We start from the raw sequence: 22998 nt of genomic DNA, 5'->3' as shown, positions 1-22998 counted from the left end.
CCCTCCCTGTCCCTGTGGGGCAGGGCTGGGGCAGGGCTCCTCTGAGCCATGCAGGAGCGGAGCTGCTCTGCTGCTTGCTTAACACAGGGCATGGCACCGGGTTCTGCATCCTGCCAGGGGTCCCCTAACGCTTGTACCTGACTGGGTGATGCAGAAATCCCCTCTGGCAGAGCAGCTCCATGGTGGACACAGGCACTCCCTGTGCAGGGGGGGTGAATCACTTCCCAGTATCCCGATGGCCTCTGCCACACCTGGGCAGGGAGATGACCTTCACTCCCTCTCCCTGCCGACTGCTGCCTCTATGAGCCCTGTTAGCGTGGGCTGGAGCACCCTGGTGCATGATGGGCTCATGGAGAACTCCCGTTCCCCTTGGATGCATCCCCCATGGGCAGCTCCTGGCGGGATCAGCCTTTGCAGTGGAAGGTGAGGAGGATTGAACTGGGAATGGCCAAGGTTGCTGGCTGGGATTCAGGAATCTGCCTTGAGTTTACAGCCCCCCATCACCTTCGCTGCTGTTTTACCTGCCCTGGCTGCTCTCCCCACCCCGGCCAGCCCTCTTTGCTCCCTCTTTTCCCTCTCTTAATGCCATTTTCCTGCCTGGGTGCTCGGTGAGCTCGTGGCCTTGATGTCTGCCCTTCACATCTTCCATAGCATTTGCATCTAAAGGTGGTTTTAATAACACAGGGCTGCTAGGAAATGAGAAACTGATGGATTTCAGTGCTCCTGGCTCCTCCTGGGCCTCGTAAATCACTGCATAAAGCATCGCAGAGCCAGCCAGGGAGAACTGCTGCCTAGCAACTTCTCCCGGTGCCCCAGGGGAGCTGGATGTGGCCCTAGAGCTACCTGAAAGGTCTCCTTTGAAACCTCCTGTCTTGGGGGAGACGAGCTGGAACAGAGGAAAACTGCTCCGGGGAAAGGGGAGCTTGAAGTTGGCAGAAGTCGCCTCTTTGCATGTGAATGTCTGTGCTAAGGAGGAGGGATGAGTCAGCCTGTGCGGGAAGGATGTGGTGCTGAGGGCAGCAGAGCTCTGTGCAGGGGGTGAGGGAGGGCAGGAGGGGGCCTGGTGCTGAATGGGGACTCTCGGGATCACAGCCCTGTCCCAGAGGAACCGGTTGGGTCGGGGATGAGGAGGAGCAGGAGGGACACAGAAGCTGCCCCCGCATTGTGCCCAGCCTGGAGCAGGGGGTGTGGGAGCTGGTGGGATGTGCCCCATCCCTGGCAGTGTTCGAGGCCAGGTTGGACACAGGGGCTTGGAGCAAGCTGCTCCAGTGGAAGGGGTCCCTGCCCGTGGCAGGGGTTGGAGCTGGAGGAGCTTTAAGGTCCCTTCAAGCCAGACCAGGCTGGTTCTATGGTTTATGATCCACCACTGCAGTGCTGACCTCTGGGGCTGCCTCTCCCCAGCCAGGCTTAACCTGAGCCTGCTGCTTGTGCCAGCAGGGATGTGTTTGCCTTGTGTCTTCCCACCAGTCTCTATCCCCATCCTCACCAGTGGAGCCATCAAGGCCAGGTCTCATCTTGGCTCAGCCACCTTTGTGCCCCCAGTGCTGCAGGAACCAAACTGAACCGATGGGGACACCTCATCCAGGTTCCTTACCCATTCTCCCCATCCTACATCCCTCCAGCTCCCGGTGTGTGACCCCACCAGCACCCACAGACCCCCGGGAGGATGCCAGGGCTGATGAACCGGAGCACCCGCTGCCCGCTGCCCCTCACCGCGGCCGAGGTGACGTCCTGTGTCCGCGGCTACGCCTTCGGGATGAGCGCCTTGCTCACCTACCGCAACCCAGAACCACAGGCTTTGGAAGGCAAGTTCCATGGGGTGAAACTGCCAGGGCAGGAGCTGCAATGGGAGCTTCGGAGCCACTGCAGGGCTTGGTTTCTGTGTGTGGCTTAAACCTCGCGGTGCTCGTGGGAAGAGAAACCAAGTCGTGTCCTCAGTTGTATGGTCCAAAGCTACAGGGTTTGTACTACCTGGGCGGTGATGGAGTCACCGTCCCTTGATGAGCTTAAAGATCTTTTCCAACCTGGCTGACCCCATGATTCCATGTGTTTTTAACCGTGAGCAGCAGGGCAGTGCCATGGGGCGTCCTGCCCCACTGCGATCCTGGCCCATGGGTCTGGGCAAGGCTTGATGTTGCTAAACCCCATTCTGGCCGCAGGTCTCTTTGTCTACCCCCTGGACGAGTGCACCACCGTTGTCGGCTTCGAGGCGGCCGTGTCCCGGCGTGCCGTGACCGTGCAGATCAAAGACAAAGCCAAGATAGATGACACGTTCTTTGGGAGCTGCAGCTTCCCTGATGGAAGAGCTCGGGATGGAAGTGGTGAGCGGGTTGGGGATGCTCTAATGGATGTGGAGAAGAAGAACAGGGGAAGGGGAAAAGGGAGGTGGTGGCGGGGTCTGGCTGTCATATGCCATGGTGTGGAGGGGGCTCCTTTTGAGAGCCTGAGCCTTGGGTTGTGGTGCTCGTGTCCCTACCTCACCCGTTTTGGGAAGCATTGCTGCTTCTGGAAGGGGCAGAGGGCCGGGGCCTGGGCTCTTTAGGGAAACACCGGTGCAGTGATGGCTGTGACACCGCATCTCCCTGCGTGCGTGTCTGTGCAGGAGGGATTGTGATGGACGAGGACCTGGAGAGGATTGCGTTTGTGGCCAACCTGGGCACGGTGCCTCCCCTGGAAAGCGTCTCCATCTTCATCAGCACCTCCTCCGAGCTGCAGACCCTGCCCAGTGGGGCCGTGAGGGTCCTTCTCCCAGCTGTGTGTGTGCCCAGGGTGCCCCAGCCCAGCCTGGACAATGCCAGCAGCTTTTCCAGCCTCCAGCTCCGCACGTACGAGCAACGCGGGACTGGTCCGAGGGGATGCGGGACTGGCAGAGGAGAAGCCTGCTTCTGCTGCAGGGATAGCATGGGATGGGATGGGATAGGATACAAAGGAACAGAACAGCATAGAATGGAATATAAAAGAATAGAATAGAATCAACCAGGTTGGAAAAGCCCTTTCAGCTCATCCAGTCCAACCCTTACCCCAGCGCTGCCAAGGCCACCACCAACCCATGGCACTGAGGCCTCATCTCCACTGTGTGTGAGCACTTGCAGGGACGGTGACTGCAGCCCTGCCCTGGGCAGCCTGTTCCAATGCCTGAGCACCCTCTGGGGAAGGATCGTGACCTCCACCCTAAGCTGGAGGGATGCTGCAGCTTCTCCTCCAGCAGAGCCACGGTTCCAGGGGGGCTGTAACACGTGCACGGTGTTCACTGGGGTTCATCTCCTGCAGGGACAAGCACCGCTGCGGACCGGGGAGCCCGGAGCCGGGGAGCAGGCTCTGCCTGGCTCAGCTGCTGGACACTGAGGCCACCAACCCCTTCGAGTACGAGTTCAGCTTCCACCTCGAGATCCGCGGGCCGTGCTTGCTGGCAGGTAGGAGCAGGGCAGTCCTGCTGCACCAGGCTGCTCTGTCACTCCTCGAGGCAGTGCCCACACTCTTCCTTCTTCTGTGCCACCCACGATGTGGAGTCTGTTTTGGCAAGTTCCTGTGCTGGGGTGGATTTGCAGTGCTGGTGTTAACGTGGTGTCGATACAGCAGAAGCAGCTCATAGCCCGCTTGGTTCCTGTCCCCTGCCATCCTGCTGCCTCTCCTCCCTGGGCCTCCCCATGCTCAGTGCCTGACAGCACCGTGGTTCCCTGGGCAGGTGTGGAGAGCCCCACACACGAGATCCGAGCAGACGCCGACCCCTGCGCCCGCTCTGCCCGGAGCATCGTGATCACTCTGGCCAACAAGCACACGTTCGACAGGCCCGTGGAGATCCTCATCCACCCCAGCGGTAGGTGCTCTGCTCCTCACAGAGCCACAGCCTGGGCTGGGCTGAAGGGACCTTAAAGCTCACCCAGCTCCAACCCCTGCCACGGGCAGGGACCCCTTCCACTAGAGCAGCTTGCTCCAAGCCCCTGTGTCCAACCTGGCCTTGAACACTGCCAGGGATGGGGCAGCCACAGCTTCTCTGGGCACCCTGTGCCAGCGCCTCAGCACCCTCACAGGGAAGAGCTTCTGCCTAAGAGCTCATCCCAGTCTCCCCTCTGGCAGGTTAAAGCCATTCCCCTTGGCCTGTCCCTACATCCCTTGTCCCAAGCCCCTCTCCAGGTTTCCTGCAGCCCCTTCAGGCACTGGAGCTGCTCTAAGGTCTCCCCAGAGAAGCTCAATGTCTCACCCCTTTCTGGGTGCTCCTCCTCAGTGCTGGGTTAGCTCTGGTTTCACAGATGCTCTCAGGGTTTAGGCTGCCCCGGAGATAACCCCAATCCTCTCAAGTCTGTCCGTGCTGCTCTCACTCTGTTTTCACCACTGAGGCTTCCTGCATCTCTGCCAAACCCCAGGATTAGCTAACGCTGTTCTTCACCCCATTCTCTGCATTTCCAGAGCCCCACATGCCTCACATCCTAATGGAAGAAGGTGACATGACTCCTGCCGAGTACGAACGACACCTGAAGGGGAAGAATGATTTCATTAAAGGCACTAAGAAAGACCCCAGTGCTGAGAAAAAGGTGAGAAGCACAAGCTGCAGGCGGCAGCTGAGGCTGGGACTGGAGCTGAGCAGGGAGGCTTTGCCTGCTTGCCTGCAGCACTGGATGTTCCCCTGGCCCGATGAGCTCTGCAGCATCTTCCCTCGGAGAGGGGCTTCTGTGGAGGATGAGAGGAAGATTCTTCAGTGGTTTTGATAAACGGAGTGTGGAAGCAGCTCTGAGCTGGTTATTGTGTGTATAATTAGTGCTAGTCTAGCGCAGCATAATTAGATAGGTGCATTGTTATAGCATTAAGGGTATTATAGTTATTGCAGTGACATAGAAGAGAATATCCTTTTAATTGCGCAGTAAATGTTTACTGTTTCTGGAGCTGTCAGGGAGGAAGAAGTGGTTTTTGCTTGGGATAATGAGCTGAACTGAAGACAAGGTGGGAGAAACTGCTCTTTGTTCTGCTGATCAGCAACTAGAGCAATATCCGCTCGGGAGCTGTGCCTCGTCCTGCAGCAGCTCTGAGGCACTGACAGCCCAGCACGGAGCTGCCACATCCGTGTCTCTGGGATCAGGGAATGGGAACGGGCTGCTCAGAGCCCTCCCAGTCTCCAGGGTGGGCATCTTCCCTCACAGCTCACATTGCCCCGTGTAACCACAGCCCTGCTGTACCTGTGACACACACCCCGGTGTTAGCACTGGTGACCAGGGGTGCTCATTTCACCTTAAACCCATGGATCTGAGCCTGGTTCCCCCATTTACAGACACCCCAAACCTGCTGCACCCTGTACTGCCGGGATATGGGGATTGCTCCTGTCAGTGGAGACGCATCAGCCCTCTCCTCATCCCTCTTGCCCTGCGCTGTCTGATGCAGGAGCAGGACTGCGCCTGCAGCATCTCCTCTAGTGGTGTGCAGCAGGGGGAACAAAGTGGAACTCCCACGCTGTGGCTCAGATGGATCTCTAATTATTCCTGTCTCTTTAGCATGTCACGTTATGGAGTGTGGGGGGATCATTCCGGAGCTATTTCCCTGCAGGAAACACACCTCTTTGCCCCAGGAGGACCAGGAAACAGCTGCATGATGAGAGGCAAGAAGCAAAGAAAACACCCCCAGTATGGGGGGAGAGGAGGGATGGGGCTTGGGGCAAGCTGCTCTAGTGGAAGGTGCCCCTGCCCGTGGCAGGGGTTGGAACTGAGTGAGCTTTAAGGTCCCTTCCAGCCCAAACCAGTCTGGGATTCTGTGATTCCATGGAGTAGATGTTACACAAGATGTCATTTGGCTGGAGGAGAATGGGGATGAAAGAGCCTTTCATTCCTCAGCGCCTGATTAATGTGCACTGCAAACATGAGAGGGAAATGCAGGAGGATGAGGGTGACAGCGAGATGCTTGTTCCTGTGAATGGGAACCGCATTTCTCCGGGGTCAGGGAAGTGCCAGAGCTGAAAGCGAAGCTCGTGTGTATGTGTTGGTCCTCAGGGACTCGGTTATTCTTCACCTCATAGATCCAGGGATGTGACTCACGGCTGGGGAAGAACCTGGGTGCTGGGGTCTGGTTTGTTCCTGCTGAAACTGCCTTTGAAAGAGGAACTCAAAGGCAACCGAAGCCGCTGAGGCCGGAGATGTTTGTTGTGGAGCGTGTTTCTGTGCTGCCCTCCCACTGAAGTGGGTCCCTCGAAAGCAGTGATGAGCTGATTCACTGCAGCCGAGGCCCTGCACCCGGGACTGCTTTATACCCATGGGAGCAGATGATGAACCCGCCACAGGAGGCTTTGTCCTGTGTCATTTTATCATGTCCTTAACGGAGATGGATGCAAAATGCAGGGAGCCGTTGGAGTTCTGGGGCATACAGAGGCACAGCTCGTGTGGGTGATGGCCTGAGTGATCAGTTCCCAACTTCCCAAAGCATTTCATTCCATGCCAAATAAAACGATAAAGGAACGGGGCAGGAAAACCAGCAAACCAGAGGTGGGAGGCATGAATCAAAGCGGTGAATACAGCATGCTGAGGGCTGTATCACACTTCATTATCGAGTGACCACAGAGAAAACATTCCATGTGGGTTGCTCCTTTCAGTGTGATCCTAAACTGTGCAAATGAGCCAGGTTTTCCATAGGGATCTAGTGAAGTGTTCGGAGAATCACCGCTGCAAGGTGGTGCGTGGGGCCAGACCTTTCCATTTCCTCCCCAGGCTCTCATCTGAGCGTGAAGCTGCTCCATGGGTGCTGGGGACCCTGGTTAAGGCTTTCTACCAGCCTTTCTCCCACCTGCAAAGCGTGAGCATGGCTTGGAGGAGGCAGGAGTCCTGCTCACCCATGGAGCAGCTCCACAGAACAACCTGAGCTCAGGTGTTGTCCCCCCTGAGGCCAGAACAAGGCCACACGCTTCCACCTTCAGCCCTGCTCTGAGTCCCTTCCAAGTGACAAGGGCAGAAGCATCACCTCCTCGAGCTCTCTCCTCCCTTCCTGCAGATGGAAATCATCCGGAAGCGGCTGAGCAAGGACATCCCCCATCACCCTGTCATCATGCTCAACTTCTGCCCCGACCTGAGGAGCGCCCAGCCAGGCCTCCGGAGAGCCCAAGGAGAGTTCATCTTCCTCATAGACCGCAGCAGAAGCATGAGTGGTGTCAACATGAACTGCGTGAAGGTACCACACGGGAGGGGAAGCGCCTGAGTGCCAATGAGGCAGGGATATTAGAGAGCAGTGGGGGTTGCAGAGTGCTGATGAGTGTTCATTATGAGGGGATGGGGGGTAATTATACGCTGTGCCTTTAGTCATCACGACCTTGCGGCTTGTTAGGTACCTGCAGCGAAGCTGCCTCCTGGTTCTGTTCCTCTTCCTCTTCTTCCTGCCAGCACATCAAATGCAGAGGCGTTTTCTCCCCTCTCTTGCTGGCTTGCATGTCATGTGCATCCCTTCCCCAGTTCTCCCTGCCTCCATGAGGGTTTGGGGTGATCGCTGCCTTGGAGGGGAGTCTCCAGGGAGCTTCAAGGGAAGCCTCAGGTCAATGCTGACCATGAATGGGGGGATACTTTGCTGATGGACATCTCTGTGCACCCGCAGAGGGTGTTTGAACACGATGCATCACGAATGAACACCAGCAATGCAGTGGAGGTTGATGGGAGGTGCGCTGAGACCTCTGGATAAGAACAGGGCTGTAGAAAGGCCTTGTCATGATGCTTCATGGGTCTGAGGTTCCCCTGTCAGAGATGCCTCTGATCCAGCTGCAGGTTGGAGGCCTTTGTGCTCCTGCTCTGAGCCCACTGCAGACCACTCTGTTCATCAAGGGGAAATCACTCCAGCAACTCAAGCACGCACTGAAGCCGGGTCATGGGGAGCTTCTCATTGACCAGCATCTCCAAGTCCTTCTCAGGGCTGCTCTCAACCCCACCATCCCCAGCCTGTGCTGATACCGGGGGTTACCCTGACCCAGGAGCAGGACCCTGCGCTTGGCTTTGTTGAACCTCATGAGGTTCGCATGGACCCACTCCCTGAGCTCATCCATCTTCCAGCCCATCCCTGTATCCATCGGTCTCTGGTTTCCATGGGAACTGCTGGAGGATGGCCACCTCCAGCAGCAGGGATTGGGACGCTGGGGAGCCTGAGGATGGTTGCAGCAGCTTCCCTGTTGTCCCTGCTTCCACCAGGATATCTCTGAGGTTGCACCCACTTCCCTCCGCAGGTTTTGGAGCCTTTGAATCAGGAAGCATCTCTGCCCTAGGCCAGACTTTTGCTTTGCTTGCAGCATGAATGTGTTTGGGCACCGCAGTCTCTGCAGCCTCCATAGGGGCTGCTTTGTCCCATGGGGACGGGGACTCTGCAGGGATAGAGCCCTTCTCTGAGAGGTCCTGATCTGAGACTTCCATCCACAGGAGGCTGTAAAAGCAGCAAAAAGGCTGTTCCCCTTCTGGAAAACTGTTTTGGGGGAGATATTGGAGATTTCAGAGCGGATACCTCAAGGTAGAAAACCACTCCTGAGTCTCCAATCCTTATTTATCCCTTGCAAACCCCAGGGAGCTCAGAACAGGGGCTGTTCTTGGGGGGTTACCTTGATGGGGGCATTTGCAGCAGCCTCAGCTCGCTGCAGAGATGCAGATGGGCAGGGGATGGTTCTGCTCCAGGCAGTGGGGAGGACGTGGCTCACTGCAAGCAGGGAGGTGCTTGGCCAAAGAGGCTGGGTGGGAAGTTCAGGGGTTTCAATATCCTGCAGCTCCATTCCCATCCTGATGCAGGCCGGGAGAAGAGCCAGGCCCATGATGATGCCCACATCTCTGGCTAAACCAGGCTAATAACTGGGAATTGACCTCTCTGGAGGCAAACTTCTCTCCTCATTGAGTTGCTGTATAGATATTGAGTGCAAAGGCATCGAGATCAATATTTACCTCAAGAAGCAATAACTCTTTCTGTTTGCTGAAGCAGGAAGCAAACAGTGGATGCCAACTCTGGGAAGCGCTTTCACAAATATTTGGGAATCTGTGGGGTTTTTAATTCTCCTTATAATTAGCTCCAAGCTGGGATGTCAGCGCTGAGGTTTGGAAGCGCTGCCATCCCAGGAGCCATCTGGGAAGCAGCAGTATAAATATATGCTCGTAGGTTTGAGCTAACAGCTTGGTTTGAAGTACTCCAGAGCCTGCTAAAGGGCAGCCCTATTCTCATCCATCATCCTCCAGCACCCTGGCTCTGTCTTGCTGCTGAGTCTTAGTGGTCAGGCATGGTCCTGACCCGCACCCATGTCCCTGGGGCTCTTCCCATGCGGCTCCAGCACTCACCCTCTGCCCTCACTCGGTCTTTGCCACCGCAGATGACAAAGCAAGAAGCTGTTCTTGCTTGTTTGACCTTGGCAGCTCTTCTGGGGCTGGCTCTAGGGTTTCTGCTGCCCTCGGCAGACTGGCAGGAGTCTGCCTTTATCGGCATATAAGCAGAAAGAACCAAGCTTCTCCTGAACGCTGCCAGCACTTGGCTTTCAACTGGCCTCCCTCTCCTGCCACGTTAACTGCTCCTGCTGCCCATGCAAGCTTTGGAGCTCCTTGGGCAGCTCTTGCCCAGTTGCTGCTATCACAGGCTCTCTGCTGGAGTTGTCCACGGCCATCACAGATGCCTGAGGCAATTGAAATCGCTCTTCCCTTATGTAAAGACCAGGAATAGGCATGTTAGATAACCACCTCTGGTGAAGAAAAGAGCTAAAAACTGTCTCTCCCAGTTATTTTAATGGATGGCAGCTATGAATACAAGAGAATTGGGGATGGGGGAGGCTTTTCCTTTTGTGTGACTTTAAGCTGTTTGTTTATTTTCTGCAAGTTTGGACATTGAAATGCATTGCGTGTCGCACTTCTCAATTTCACACTCTGCTTCTCACCCACCAGCTCCATGCTGCAGCACTGGGTTGTGAGCACAGAGCCCGTCAGTTAGAAACAAACAGAAAGATTTGTTCAGCTCCTTTTTTGTCTGGTTTTTGAACGTTCCCCATTTTCCCCACTGCTTTGGACCCAAATATGAAGGAGCTTTGGAAAGAGCAGAGTAACGCGCAGTGATTTCTCGGTGCGATGTGTGTAAAAGGAGCAGTTGGTTTAATACCAAATGCCCACAGCTAAATGCAAATGGGAATAAGGTGTGATGGGTATGGGCAGAGCTTTGACTGGTGGAGCTGGTGCAGGCAGGGAGAGACTCAGTGTGCCTGATATCTGCTTTGCTTTCCACCCCGCAGGATGCCCTGTTGGTCATTCTCAAGAGCCTGATGCCAGCGTGTCTCTTCAACGTCATTGGGTTTGGATCCACTTTCAAGACCCTCTTCCCTGCCAGTCAGGCTTACTGTGAGGTGGGTGAAGGGGCAGCCACGATTCCTTGGTGCTCCGGTGCAGAGGCTGATGATTCTGCTGCTCCCTTGGGCAGGAGAGCCTGGCCATCGCCTGCGAGAGCATCAAGAGGATCCGGGCTGATATGGGTAGCACCAACATCTTATCCCCCTTGAAGTGGGTCATTCGGCAGCCCATCCACAAGGGCCATCCCCGCCTGCTCTTCCTGCTGACGAATGGGGCCGTCAGCAACACAGGGAAGGTCCTGGAGCTGCTGCGAAACCATTCCTGCTCCACCAGGTATGGAGAGCAGCAGGGCCAAAGGGGCAAAAGCCTGGTATGGTGGGGATGTGCTTCCCCCATCTCACAGACATCCCCACTGCAGAGACAGAGGCAGGGGAGACTGCTGGTATGAGCCATGGGAGAACCTCAAAGGGTTTGGAACAGATCCCAGAAGTTCAGATGCTTTTGAAACAATCAAAAGCAGGATAATTGGGCTGACAACTTCACAGGCTCTCGACTGATGCTTCCTGCTAGGAGAGATTGACACATGAACGAGCTTCCTCGCCGTGGTGGGGCTTTAGGTTTTTTAAAGCACATCTGGGTCTGGCCCCAGCTGCTTCCAGGATGGGGCTGTGCAGAATTGAATGTGCTGAAAGACAGCAATGTAAAAAGCAGCTAATTTGTGCATCGAGCTCCCAGCCCTGCTGACGGCTGCTCTGCTTTCTCTGCCTCTTTAAGGGGCATGAAACACCAGAAAAATGTAGGAAAACCTCATTCCTCTTCAATCCCTCAGACTTTGGGCTTGTCAGGGAAGATGCTCTGTGGGGTTTTCTTATATGGGGGTCTAACTGCTGCCCAGCTATATAGGGTAGCCCACCCCTCACCCTTGTAGGGTGATGATGGTGGGCTGAATGCAATCAGAGCGACCCTGGAAGGCAGCACCCAGCCGATCCCTGTCTCAAAAGGAGATTGGAACCTCATTTAAGAGGGGTGTGAGGCTGAGCTAAGATCCGCAGCTAGGGATGAGAAAAGCCTCTGGTGTGGATGCAGTTTGCTGCTGAAGGTGGTTTCTTCCTCAGCTACCCGCAGCCCTGGCTGAGTGCTGCATCCCCACATCCCCATCCCTCCCGTACCCATCCCCACCAGGCACTCTCACTCCTGCTCTCCCTGCCTGGGCTCCATCTCGGCTCTGGGCTTGCAGCCTTCAACCAAACCCTGCCTCATGGAGCTGGGAGTCGGGGGAGCAGCCTCGCCTGGTTCCTCCTTCCTTGGTTTTAACCGTGAGCAGAGACCATTACTGGGGCTTTAGTGCCCGTTGAGCGCAGGCACTCAGCAGGGGAAGAGCTGAACCGGCAGCAAAGCAGCTTGTTTGTGTCTGCAGAGGAGGGGAGGGCTGGGGTCCTGCAGTGGGATGGAGCCGGGCCAGGGAGAGGGAGGGCAGCGAGGGCCGGGCCCTGGATGCCGATGCTCCGTCTCCCTGTGCAGGTGCTACAGCTTCGCCGTGGGGCCCGGCGCCTGCAGGAGGCTGGTTCGGGGCCTGGCGGCCGTGTCCAGGGGCAGCGCCGAGTTCCTGGTGGAGGGCGAGAGGCTGCAGCCTAAGGTAGGGAGGGGAGGGGAGAGGGCCCCCCCCAACCCCGCCAGGCTCTTGCAGTGCCCGGTGCCGCGGGGGGGAGGCTGCGGGTCCCGTTCCCATCATCCCGGCGCTGCCTTCCCGCTCCCGCTCGGCTGCAGGTGGGCGCGGGAGGGGATGAGGGACCCGCTCCATCCCCAGCTGTCAGCGGCAGCGACGCTCACCCCGCCCGCGGTGGGGAGAAGCGAAGGCTGCGAAACAGCATCAAAGGAGCTGCTGCCTCCGGCACCGGCGAGGGCAGAGGGACCAGATCCGAGCAGCCAATTAGTTGTGAAGCCGGGCTCAGCCCCGGCGCTGCTCTGGCGAGGAGAAGGGTTGCAGGGAGAGGAACACGTTGCTATTAAGCCAACTTCAAAGCTAACGGGGAGCCTCCTCCTTTCTCCCCGTGGAGTAAACTGACGTGCTTCAAACAGAGGTTTGAGAACAGCTCTGTCCACCACGGTGCCTGGCCCATTGTCTGCTTGGTGACCAAACCCAGAGACGATCGGGTCTTCAGCTCCTGAAAAGCTGGCTTCTGCCTTCTTGATCTCCAAAGATGGAGATCAGCAGTTCACCCCTCTGCGGGAACCTGGAGCACACAAAAACCTCCCTAACACGGAACGGCATCAGCATTGCTGATGTAAATTAAAAGCAAAGACACTGAAGGGAGAGGGTTTTTTACAGAGCTATTAATAAAGAGCTTTGCGGGCTGTGCCTTCAGCAGTCTGAGGCATCAATTAATGGCCTTATAAAACACAGCCTGGTGTGTCTTCCTGAGCCTGTGCAAAAGCAGGGAACAATAGAAAATAGTGGAGATGCTCTGCCTCAGATCTGGTATTCAGTTTCCCTTCTGTGCACAGAAGCTCTTGTAGATGGCTCCCTATTAGGCTGCTCCGTGGACACTGGTCACCTCCACATGCATAAGTGGCAAAGCATCACTCATCTCCAGCCAGAAAGGTACCAAAAAGAACAGTGCTGTCGGTTGGTGTGTGAGGGTCGAGGCTTGGGGCTCACACAACTGGAGCTCCACAGCGTTTCCTGGCTGTGGGGGGGAGCAGGAGATGCTGCCTTCACCTGAGCAAGATGCCTTTGGCCACAAGCTGCCCCCTTGCTCTGAGCTGGGCAACATGAGGTGTGAGATCATCTCCGTGCTTTATCCGTATCTGCTCTGCTGCCCTCAGTATAACCATGCCAAGGGGGTGGGATGGGTGCAGAGCAGGCTCCCACCTAAGGTCAGGAGAAGGTAGGAACCAGCTGGTGGGTTTCCCTGGGGAAGCTCTCCCCTTCCCTGCAGCACACGGTGTGTGCACCGTGGCACACATAACACCCAGGTGTGGTGTAACCGCTCCCCTCTGCTTCCTGCTCCAGATGATCAAGTCTCTGAAGAAGGCGATGGCACCGGTCCTGAGCGATGTGTCTGTGGAATGGGTCTTCCCCGAGAGCACCGAGGTCTTGGTTTCCCCCATCAGCACCAGCTGCCTCTTCCCTGGGGACCGCCTGGTTGGATACGGCATCATCTGCGACACCTCCTCGTACATCTCCAACCCCAGATCCGTGAGTCCTCGCTGCATGGAGCGGGGCTGTTGGTGTGAGCACACACGGGAGGGTGTCATGGCAGGGTCAGGAGGTGTCTCCTGCCCTCAAGGGAGAGGATGGGGGAGACACTGGGGAGAAATAGGAGCTTGGATACAAGTGCTGGCGCTCCTCTCATCCGATGGACACAGTGGTGGGACCTGTTCCCTCTCTCTGCTTCCCTGCAGGACAGGAGGCGGCGGTACAGCATGATGCGCTCCCAGGAGTCGGGCAGCTCTGTTTTCTTCCATTCCCAGGAGGAGGGAGCAGGAATGGAGAGCTGGAATCACTCCAGAGACTCCGAGGGCTGCTGCCCCGATCGCCTGGTGGTGGGCAGAGAGCCCGGGGGAGAATCGGACACGGACACCGGTAGGAGTGTGGGTGTGATGCCCCTGTCTTCCCAAACAAGCTTCTGTCTCTGCTCTGCCAATTTGCTTGGCTGTGTCTCTGCAAAGAGACAGAAGCTTTGCGGGAGGGATGACAGATCTCCTGAGGCTTGAGCCTGTTTGCTTTGGATGTTTTATCCAAACCTGTCAGGAAATCAAGGGAAGCTCTGGAGAACCGGCTTCCCTGCAGGGCTTCAAAGCAGCTCCTGCTTTGGCCATGTCATTTGGCCAAGCTTCCCAAGCTGCCCTCCTGTGTGCAGAGGAGAGGAGTGAGCAGATGCCCATCTAGAACAGTCGCTTCCCTGCAAGCCCTGATGTTGCAGTCAGAAAAGGGGGAGAATGATCCATTCTTTTTGGTCTACAGCCAGAACTCAGCACGGTACCAGCTATTTGGAAGAAAATAAACCCTATCCCAGCCAAAACCAGGACAGGATCCAAAGCTCTGTCCCCAGAGCATCACCTCTCACTGTCACAGTTTGGCCAGTGCTTGTGTGGTGTAAAGTGGCTGGTTGCACCTCAGAGACAAGGAAACCTGTTGCTCACGGGGTGTTCTCCCTTTTTACCCAGGGAGGATGTGTGCTGCGCATCCCCTCAGCCTTGTCAAAAGCAATGAGAATTCCTGCCTTTCCAAGTGAAATGTTTCCCTTGCTCTGACAGGAGAACGTCTGCACTAATTAAATTGCATTAGTAAACCCTTTGTCTTCTCCAGGGAGGTTTGGGGAGATGCAGGCAGGTTTGTTCTGGCTGAAAACCGCTCAGACAGAACCTCCCCAACCTGCTCTCCTCACGTCCCAGGTATCTTGGTGCAGGCTCCTATCTCCTTTGGTGGTTTCATTGCTTTGCTTAAAGCTGGGCAGGGCTGAGTGCGGCTCCCTGACCCCTGAGGACCATGGGGTTGGACCATGAGCCGAGCGGGATGGAGCCGATCCTCTCTCCCCCACGCAGGAATGGATGTGAAGGCTTCCTCCCGGAGACGGGCGTACAGCACCCCCCCGGCCGCTGACCACGAGCCCTGCAGGAAGGTGCCCACATCCAGTGATCCCGACACTGCCCTGGGCAGGAACCCCCTGCGGAAAACCCACCTGCAGGACCTGCGGCAGCTCAGCCCCGAGCCCTGGCAGGGGGAGCTCCAGGTGAGTTAATCCCAGAGAGGCTTTGCAGGAAGATCTCGGAGGCATAAGGGAAAGAGCCTGCCTCGTGCTGGTCCTGAGGTATAGACATATATACATACATGTGTGCGTGTGTGTGTGTGTGTGCCCATGCCTTGTGCTGCAGCACACCTCAAACATGCAGGGGAAGGAAACTCAGTCCCAAATCAGATCGCAGAGTTGTAGAACCTCAGAGTGGTTCAGGTTAGAAGGGACCTTAAAGCTCCTCCAGCTCCAACCCCTGCCACAGGCAGGGACCCCTTCCACTGGAGCAGCTTGCTCCAAGCCCCTGTGTCCAACCTGGCCTTGAGCACTGCCAGGGATGGGGCAGCCACAACTTCTCTGGGCACCCTGTGCCAGCGCCTCAGCACCCTCACAGGGAAGAGCTTCTGCCTAAGAGCTCATCTCAGTCTCCCCTCTGGCAGGTTAAAGCCATTGCCCTTGGCCTGTCCCTACATCCCTTGTCCCAAGCCCCTCTCCAGCTTTCCTGCAGCCCCTTCAGGCACTGGAGCTGCTCTCAGGTCTCCCCTTCAGGAGCCTTCTCTTCTCCAGGCTGCCCCAGCCCAGCTCTCTCAGCCTGGCTCCAGAGCAGAGCTGCTCCAGCCCTCGCAGCATCTCCATGGCCTCCTCTGGCCTCACTCCAACAGGTCCAACAAATCCATCTGGTGCTCCAGCTGGAAACACAGCCTTTGGGCTGAGCCCTGGACCTGTGTGCTGATAGATCCATGTTATGTCCCCTGCCTGCAGCAAATAGCAGGTGAAACTGGGGACGACATTTTCACTGACCTGTGGAAGGGTAAGGGATGGTTTTCTCCCATCCTTGCCATCTCCACGATGCTCTGCTCTGAAATCAGCATCTGCAGGGCTGGGAGGACCAGCAGCGCTTTTGTTCCCATGGAAACTCAGAGAGGGATGTCTGGGGCTTTGGTTTCTCTTCTGCTGCAGGTTAGAGATGGGCTGGGTGAAGGGGGCTGGAGGTGAGACAAGTGGATATAGGGGAAGAAGGGCCAGTGCTGGGCAGGGAGCAATGAGACCTCTGCCCTCCAGCGGCATCGCTTGGCCAAGCGTGAGCAGTGCTGGGGTTTGGGGGTGTCAGTGACCTCCCTCCATTGCGAAGCTCCACAGAGCACCTTCCTGCCCGCAGGGTGCTCAGCGTGAAGGCAGGGATGGGAACGACTCCGTTCTGGAGGCAGTGAACAGTTAACAGCGTGTATCCTGCTCGTAATTAAATGCTTCTGCTCCCGCTCCTGCGGCGAGGGCTCCCGCAGCATTCCCAGCCCGGGTCCTGCTGCCAGGGCTTGACATTTTCGGGGGTGTGAACGTGAGCCCTCGGCTCATCTCCACGAGCACCGTGCTGGGAAGGAAAGGTCAGAGCCTGTGATGGGCAGCTCAACCCCCAGCTCTGCTCCTGCCTGCCTGGAGGCTTCAGCAGGAGAAGGAGCAGGAACACAGTGAAAAAGGGTCTGGCAGGAGCGTCTGTGACCTCCTGTCTTTGGAATAGCTCAGTCCGAGCTTGGCAGGGAGCTCCTGTCTCCCGCTTTGCTGCTGGTCCCATAAAGCATCAGGAATCGGGTGGTGATGGAGGCCAGGTTCTTCCTGCCACTCAAAGAAAGCATCTTTCCATCCAGCCCTGAAATCCACTGCTTTGTACCACCTCTGCCCCTCGCTGGTGTTGTGCAGAGAACATGGAGGGTCTGTGGGGAGGTGGGGGTCTTCCCAAAGCCCTGCAGATGGGGATAGGAACAGCCGGAGCTCAGTGTCTCTGCTGTGCAGGGGGGGATGCTCCTGTGGGAATTGGCACCGGCGATGCTGGAAGGGGGATTCATGATCCTGAACGTGGAGAAAGAGTCTCATTAAAAAGAAGAAAGATAAAAATTCCCTGCTCGCTCTCCCCTGCGCCTCTCCTCCCGTTACCAAGCAACTGGTCCTTGATCTTCCTGTCTCTTCTTCCCTCTGGTTCCCAAGTGAAGTCATTAAAATGTCTGGAGGGGTGGAACTCATATTTCACCTTCCGCACGTCTGGGGAAGGAGCCCTTGGGGCCAGGGTGCCTTCGGGATGCCCCATCACAGGCAGGAGGGCTCTGTCTGGGCACGGATCCCAGCAGGGGCCATGTTCTGCACCGCTGGGATCAGGCAGGAGCAGAAGGGACAGAGCGGGTCCACGGAGCCAGCTCCAGCCCTAACGTTTGCTCTGCTCTCAGCCCTTCACAGCCAACCCCACGAGGACGCTGGGTGCCCGGCGCCCATCCCTGCTCCACCGCGGCTGCACCTCCTTCTGCCACGACGCCGAGGCCCCGCCGGTGCCGGATGGGCTGCAGCAAGAGGGAAGGGGCTTGGGACCACTCGATGGCAGCGGGAGGCCGCGGTCCTCGTCGGACAGCAGGAGCCCTGGGGACCTGGGTAATGGGGACAGGGGAGCACAGCCTCACCGGGGTGCTGGTGCTGGTGCATTGAACTCTATGTGGGTATTAGGAATTGTGGTTTTGGGGAGCTCAGCTCCCGCAGACGGGATTAACCCCCTGCCTCTCCCCTCTCTGCAGAGTCTGCCCAGCATCCTTCCTTCACGTTTGAAACAGAGACCTCCTCTGACTGGGAGCCCCAGGACCTGGTCCTCAGCGCTGACTGCGGCTCCCCACGCTCCCCCAGGACCCTCTGCAAGGCGGTGGTGAAGGGGCTCAGGATGGACGAGCCCGTGCAGTGGGAGGTCACCTTTGATATCTGCCCTCTCTTCCGAGAGCAGGAGAGCCAAGAGGAGGGTGACACGGACCCATGGAGTGAGACCTTCCATCACCTGGCAGCCAAGTCGGTCACCCGGGACTTCGAGCATCTTGCTGAGAGGGAGTGTGACATCGAGCATGGTAACGTGCAGCCGGCCCTGCCCTGCCTCTGGGTGGGCTCCCCAGCAGCCCCTCCACTTCCTAGAAGAGCAGGCAGTGGTGGAATATTAGGGAATCTCTCACTCGTTCCCAAATGAGATCCCGCTCTGGCTGCCTTGTGCTTTTCTCCTCCTCCTGCACAGTGACATGCCCTCTGGTTCACATGCTGAGGGACAGGGCTTATCTTTAAAGAGTCAGTTACCTGGAGCTGGGAGGTAGCATCAAACTCAGAGGGCTCAGCAGCAGCCACACACCAGTGCTCTGGGCTGCACGTGTCATAGAACCATAGCTCGGTTTGGGTTGGAAAGGGCCTTAAGATCATCCGGTTCCAAGCCCTGCCGTGGCCTTGGGTCCTGTCAAGCTTCTCCTCCATGAAGTGTGCGTGTGCGTGTAAAACAAGAGTGGAAGAGCGAGCTTAGAGGGATGCTTTTCCTACAGGGCGTAGGACCAAGCATTGAGATGGGTCTGGGATGGAGCCCACGGGGTGTGTGGGCTCTGACCCTGGTGTCTCTCCCATGGCAGGGTCCGGGCGGCGGTACCAGGTCAATGCTGTCCACACCAGCAAAGCCTGCAACGTCATCAGCAAGTACACGGCATTCGTGCCGGTGGACCTGAGCACCAACACCTACCTGCCGACCGTCGTCGAGTACACACACACGGGTACTGGAGGGGAAACACTGCCTGGGGGGGAAACATCATCAGTCTGAGGAGCTCATCACACCTAATGTGTGCCAATCCCTCTCTCACACCGGCAATTCCCCTCTCTCGTGCCAAGGGGCAGCATCCAAGCAAGGCAGCCAGCGGAGCCTGAGGTCGGGAAGCAGGAGGCATCGTGGCTTTTCCCCAGGACGGCCCCACTCAGCCTGCTGCCAGAATGAAGATGATGGATTTTACAGCATGAGTAAGTTCCATGGGGTTTTGTCTCCTTCCTGGTGTGCTGCTCTTAGTGCTTTATGAAGGGGCATCCTCTTGGTCTTCTTCTCTCGTGCCTTCCTCTTTGACTACGGTGCTCACTATACACATGTGGCTGGAGTCCCTCTCCTTAACCAGGGAAGAAGCTCCAGTTCACCCTGGAACACCCAGATCACAGGCAGTGCCTCCTGACAGTGCTTGGAAGTTAACTGTCAGGTGTAAAGCAGATAACATGAGGGACGAAACCGGATGCAATCAGAGGCAAAGGGATGGGAGACACCTGGCACTAAATCCTTGGTTGTGCTGGACCTTGTCTGGCATTGTCAGATCTGCAGCTGAATTAAGCTGCCCCTAATGCTTATTAACCTGATAGGGCTGTGGGGAGGGAGGCAGAGTGGCCGTGCTGCAGCCGCTGTGATGGGGTTGCTGAGTCGGGGTGTTGCTGATGTGGTTCCTCCATTGCAGATGCAGAGGAGAGCAGCCTGTCCCCCTGCAGCACCCCGTCCTCATCTGCCTGGGAGCGCTGCGGGCTCCCTGAAGGTAAGGGAGGAGCTGGTGGTGTTGCCAGGGTGCGGGGCCAGCTTGGCCATGACCAGGTGGGAATTCCACAGGGAACAAGGCGAGGAGAAGGGAAGGATTTTCCCACAGGCTCGGCAGCAGCAGGAGCACAGACTCTGCTCCCTTGTGCCCCCTCTAGCACCTCGGTTTACCCCCAGCTTTGTGTTTCTTCCCAGGGCCGCTACCGAGCCTGTCTGCTTCCTCTGCACAAGCCCAAAGATCCATCGAGAGCCTCTTTGCTGCTAGGTATGGCCCAGCTCCACCTTCCTCTGGCCTTAGCAGATGCCTTGCTCTACGGGTCCAATGCAAACGCACGCGGGGGACTGAGCGCGCTGCCGGTGGCTGGGGAGCAGGGATGGTTTGCGGAGGCATCACGGAGGTTAGAGCCACCTTTTCATCTGCTGCAGGCTCACCCTCAACAAAACCAGGCTGCTGATGCGAGCTGCCAAGGGCTTCATGAGTAAACCTCCAAGCAGAGTGGGTGAAGGCAGCTCCGAGGGCGACAATGAGAACGTAGACTACCTTCCCCTGGTGAGCAGCTCCTCCTGGGCCTGGCTGGGCTTGTGGGGATGGAAGCAGAGGGCAGGAGGATCCCCCCGGCTCCTGCCTCGTGCCGTCTCTGGTGGCCTTTTCCCAGAACTGGTATCTCAGAGCTTCCCCATGTGCCACCATTGCAGGTGTCCCTGCAGCTGGCCTGCGGTGCCTTCCTCATGAACTCAGCCTTCTGTGATGCCGTCAACATCCCCATGGAGAAGCTGAAGTGGACGTCTCCCTTCGCCTGCCACCGCCTGGCCCTCAGCCCCTGCGGCTCCTCCAGCACCAAAACCAGCCCCTCCGTGGAGCACAAGAGGCTCGGCTCCAACCAGCAGCTCCTGGTTCCCAACGGGCACGGGAAGAGCCCCAGCACCAGAGACCCCACTCTGGGTGCGGAGGGTGCCGGGCGCCCGCGCCACTCCTCGGGCAGCGCCGTGGAAAGCATCTCCAGGGCCCTGAGAGCCGAGAAGGAATTGTCCCCCCCAGCCATCACCATCCGCCGCTTCTCCTCCCCGGAGAGCACGGCAGAGGCAGCCGGGAGGCAGCCCAGCAGCGGGCAGGGCTCGGACGCCGACAGCAATGAGGTCCAGGCACTGCTCTTTGCCATGGAGCTGCAGCAGCAGACGGAGCCGGAGGGGATGCTGTGGGCCACAGCGGTGGCGCTGGCCTGGCTGGAGAACAGCTCAGCTTCCTACTTCATCGAGTGGGAGCTGGTGGCTGCCAAAGCCAGCCTGTGGCTGAGCCAACAGGACTTCCCAGAGGGATACAGCCTGGCCACGGTGAAAGCTGCAGCCCAGCAGCTCTTTGTGCTGCTCCGTCACTGGGATGAGAATCTGGAGTTCAACCTGCTGTGCTACAACCCAGGCAGTGTGTAAAGAGGGTGAGGAGAGGGGCTGGGGCAGCTCACCCAGGAGGGCACGGGAGCAGGGACCTGTCCTCGAGGAAACACCTCCAAGGAGCTCAGTACATCCAGTACAGGGACAGGGAGCGCTCGTCAGAGCCAGCCCTGCAGACAGCAGCAGCTCAGGCAAAATCAGTGCTCAGCAGTCGGTGTTTTGCCCTGGGAAGGTACCTATTGGTTGCCCACAGCTGGAGCAGCACCTCCAGCTGCAGCATCTCCCTCCGGTCCAGGTCTCAGCCCTGTTCCCAGAGCAGGTCTCCCCAGTGCCTGCTTGGCTGCCTCTGCCCAGCCCCAAATCACTGCCCAGCCCTGCTGCAGTCCCCCAGCACTGAGCTGCTGCTCTGCCGGGGCTCCTGCCTGGCTCCTGCCAGCTCGGATGTCCTTTGGGGGAGACAAGGGCTCGTCTCATGGACCAAAGGGAATCCGGGCTGGCACTGAGCAAAGAGCATCCCTGCTGTCCTGGCCGGGAGGATGCTGCCTTGCCTTGAGCCCAGCACCAAGCCAGGCCGGTTGGAGGTGGCTGGATGCAAACTGCAGCTTTGTTATTCACCATCGTTGACTGAGGGCATCCAGAAGCTGATGGAAAAGGAGGAGGAGGCAGGGAGCAGAAGCTGAGAGTGGGCAGTTCTCAACCAGAAGCTCACTTGTTATGAGTCAGTGGTGTTCCCAGGGGGAAACAGAGGCTCCAGGTTTTGGGGTAGCTTCAGTTTTCTGCTGGGAAAGGCCCCAGTTCTGGTTGGATTTGGACTAGTTTTGGCTGGAGGCTTGGAAACCTCAAAGGAAATGCAGTCAATTCACAGGCACAAGGGTTTGGGGCCCACTGCTGAGGAGGAACAGGTGAGAAGGGGAGTGGAAGAGCTGAAAACCAGCTGCAGAGAGTGGGGAAACTGAGGAAATGAGGGGCTATGGGGAAGGCTGTCTCCTCCTTAGAGAAACCTTCCCATGGAGGAAATGCATCCCCTCATTCCCCAGCAAAGCACCGTGAGCAGGAAGATGCTTTGCACCAAATGTGTGTTTTTTTTCTGAGCAGAGCTGGTGGAGATGAGGAGTATTTGAGGTCTCGAGCAAAACTTACCTCTTGTTTTCTGCCTTTCCTCAGCTCCCTGCCCACCGTGAGCAGGGTTAATTCCCAGGGCATGAGCATCTCAGCCCTCCTGCAGTTACTGTGAGCTGGTTTCTGATCCCTTGCTTCTCCCAAAAGACTCCCAGGAGCTGCCCAGTTCTCTGTTAATCTGGAGCCATTGGGATGAGCGTCCACCCCACTGTGAAGTCAACAGATCCCTTGTTCTGGATTTAGGAGCAAGAACATGGCATTGGTGCAGCCCTTCCTCCATCCCCTTGGCTTGCAGGGAAGGAAAAGGGGATGAAATGGGTGAGCCCCTTTTGGAGCCTGACGCTGCTCTCACTGGAGCTCTTGTTTCTCCAGCCCCAAGCTGTGCTGTCCACGCTGTCTCTGCCCAGTGCTGGGGCTGGCTCAGCAGCAGAGGATGCTCCAGGTGGTCCACGCTGGGACATGAAGGGAATCTCCTCAAACCTGCTGCCCGGGACACAAGGAGCTGGTGCCCTCACCTCCCAGTTCTCTCTCTGTGCCAGCTGGAGCTCAGTGCCCAGCCCCAGCAGGATTGCACCCTGCCTGGTGGCCCCAGGACAGGCTTCCCCGCAGGATCCATCCAGCGGCAGCTCCACGGATCAAGTGCCTATGGAGGGAATCGCACACCGTGGCTGCAATGCCCATGGAGCCTGTCAGAAACCTGTTGCCTTTCACTCCCTCCCTTGGCATGTAGCAGCCTCGTGGTGCTTCAACAGGTTTATGTTTCGTGTCTGTTTGTCTGTGGAGGGCAAGTGGTACCCAGGACCATGAGCATCCCTCTGGTCCCTGCTCTCGGGGTCCCCTCTCCAGGGTCGTGTTCTCTGTTGTTGCTCAGAAGTGTTGTTGCTGTCCCAGTAAATCACAGCTGCTTCACTGCCCAGTGTGAGTCCTTTGTTGTGGGGTGGGCTTCCTGGGGTCCCCTCTTCCATTGGAGCACCCCAGCTTGCTGGAGCATTGCGTGGTTCCCCCCAGAGCCCCCCATTCTGAGTTAGTGCATGAGTTAAGGGCTGGATTTCAGAGAGGAAGATGTTGCCTTCAGGTTCTGAGAGTATTTTCCTTACCTGAGGGTGCTGAGGCGCTGGCACAGGGTGCCCAGAGAAGCTGTGGCTGCCCCATCCCT

The 22998-nt window shown here is 57.5% G+C and overlaps 1 protein-coding gene across 1 annotated transcript; it reads left to right on the top strand.

Moving 5' to 3' along the window:
* The first annotated feature begins 1635 nt into the window (after positions 1–1635).
* VWA5B1 (von Willebrand factor A domain containing 5B1) lies at positions 1636–21175 on the top strand. The gene is made up of 21 exons (XM_057408106.1): positions 1636–1805; positions 2160–2321; positions 2603–2825; positions 3271–3413; positions 3686–3817; positions 4408–4532; positions 6967–7143; positions 10202–10312; positions 10387–10589; positions 11778–11892; positions 13270–13455; positions 13662–13842; positions 14805–14992; positions 17209–17407; positions 17548–17865; positions 18406–18543; positions 18659–18784; positions 19261–19335; positions 19530–19599; positions 19761–19884; positions 20031–21175. Exons 1-21 carry the CDS (start codon positions 1667–1669, stop codon positions 20760–20762), a joined length of 3867 nt encoding a protein of 1288 aa, XP_057264089.1. The 5' UTR covers positions 1636–1666; the 3' UTR covers positions 20763–21175.
* Positions 21176–22998: the final 1823 nt, after the last annotated feature.

Source organism: Pezoporus wallicus, unplaced genomic scaffold (assembly GCF_028554395.1).
Source record: "Pezoporus wallicus isolate ANWC-B61680 ecotype Strahan unplaced genomic scaffold, APGP_CSIRO_Pwel_v1 contig_13381, whole genome shotgun sequence".
Classification (NCBI taxonomy): domain Eukaryota; kingdom Metazoa; phylum Chordata; class Aves; order Psittaciformes; family Psittacidae; genus Pezoporus; species Pezoporus wallicus.
This window is presented reverse-complemented; position numbering and strand designations above follow the sequence as displayed.

Bases quoted from the DNA above. Each gene is read 5' to 3' on its own strand.
- VWA5B1 (XM_057408106.1), top strand. From the start codon at position 1,667: ATGCCAGGGCTGATGAACCGGAGCACCCGCTGCCCGCTGCCCCTCACC. The intron at 10,313-10,386 runs GTGGGTGAAGGG...TCCCTTGGGCAG, and splicing joins CCAGTCAGGCTTACTGTGAG to GAGAGCCTGGCCATCGCCTG. The intron at 13,456-13,661 runs GTGAGTCCTCGC...GCTTCCCTGCAG, and splicing joins ACATCTCCAACCCCAGATCC to GACAGGAGGCGGCGGTACAG.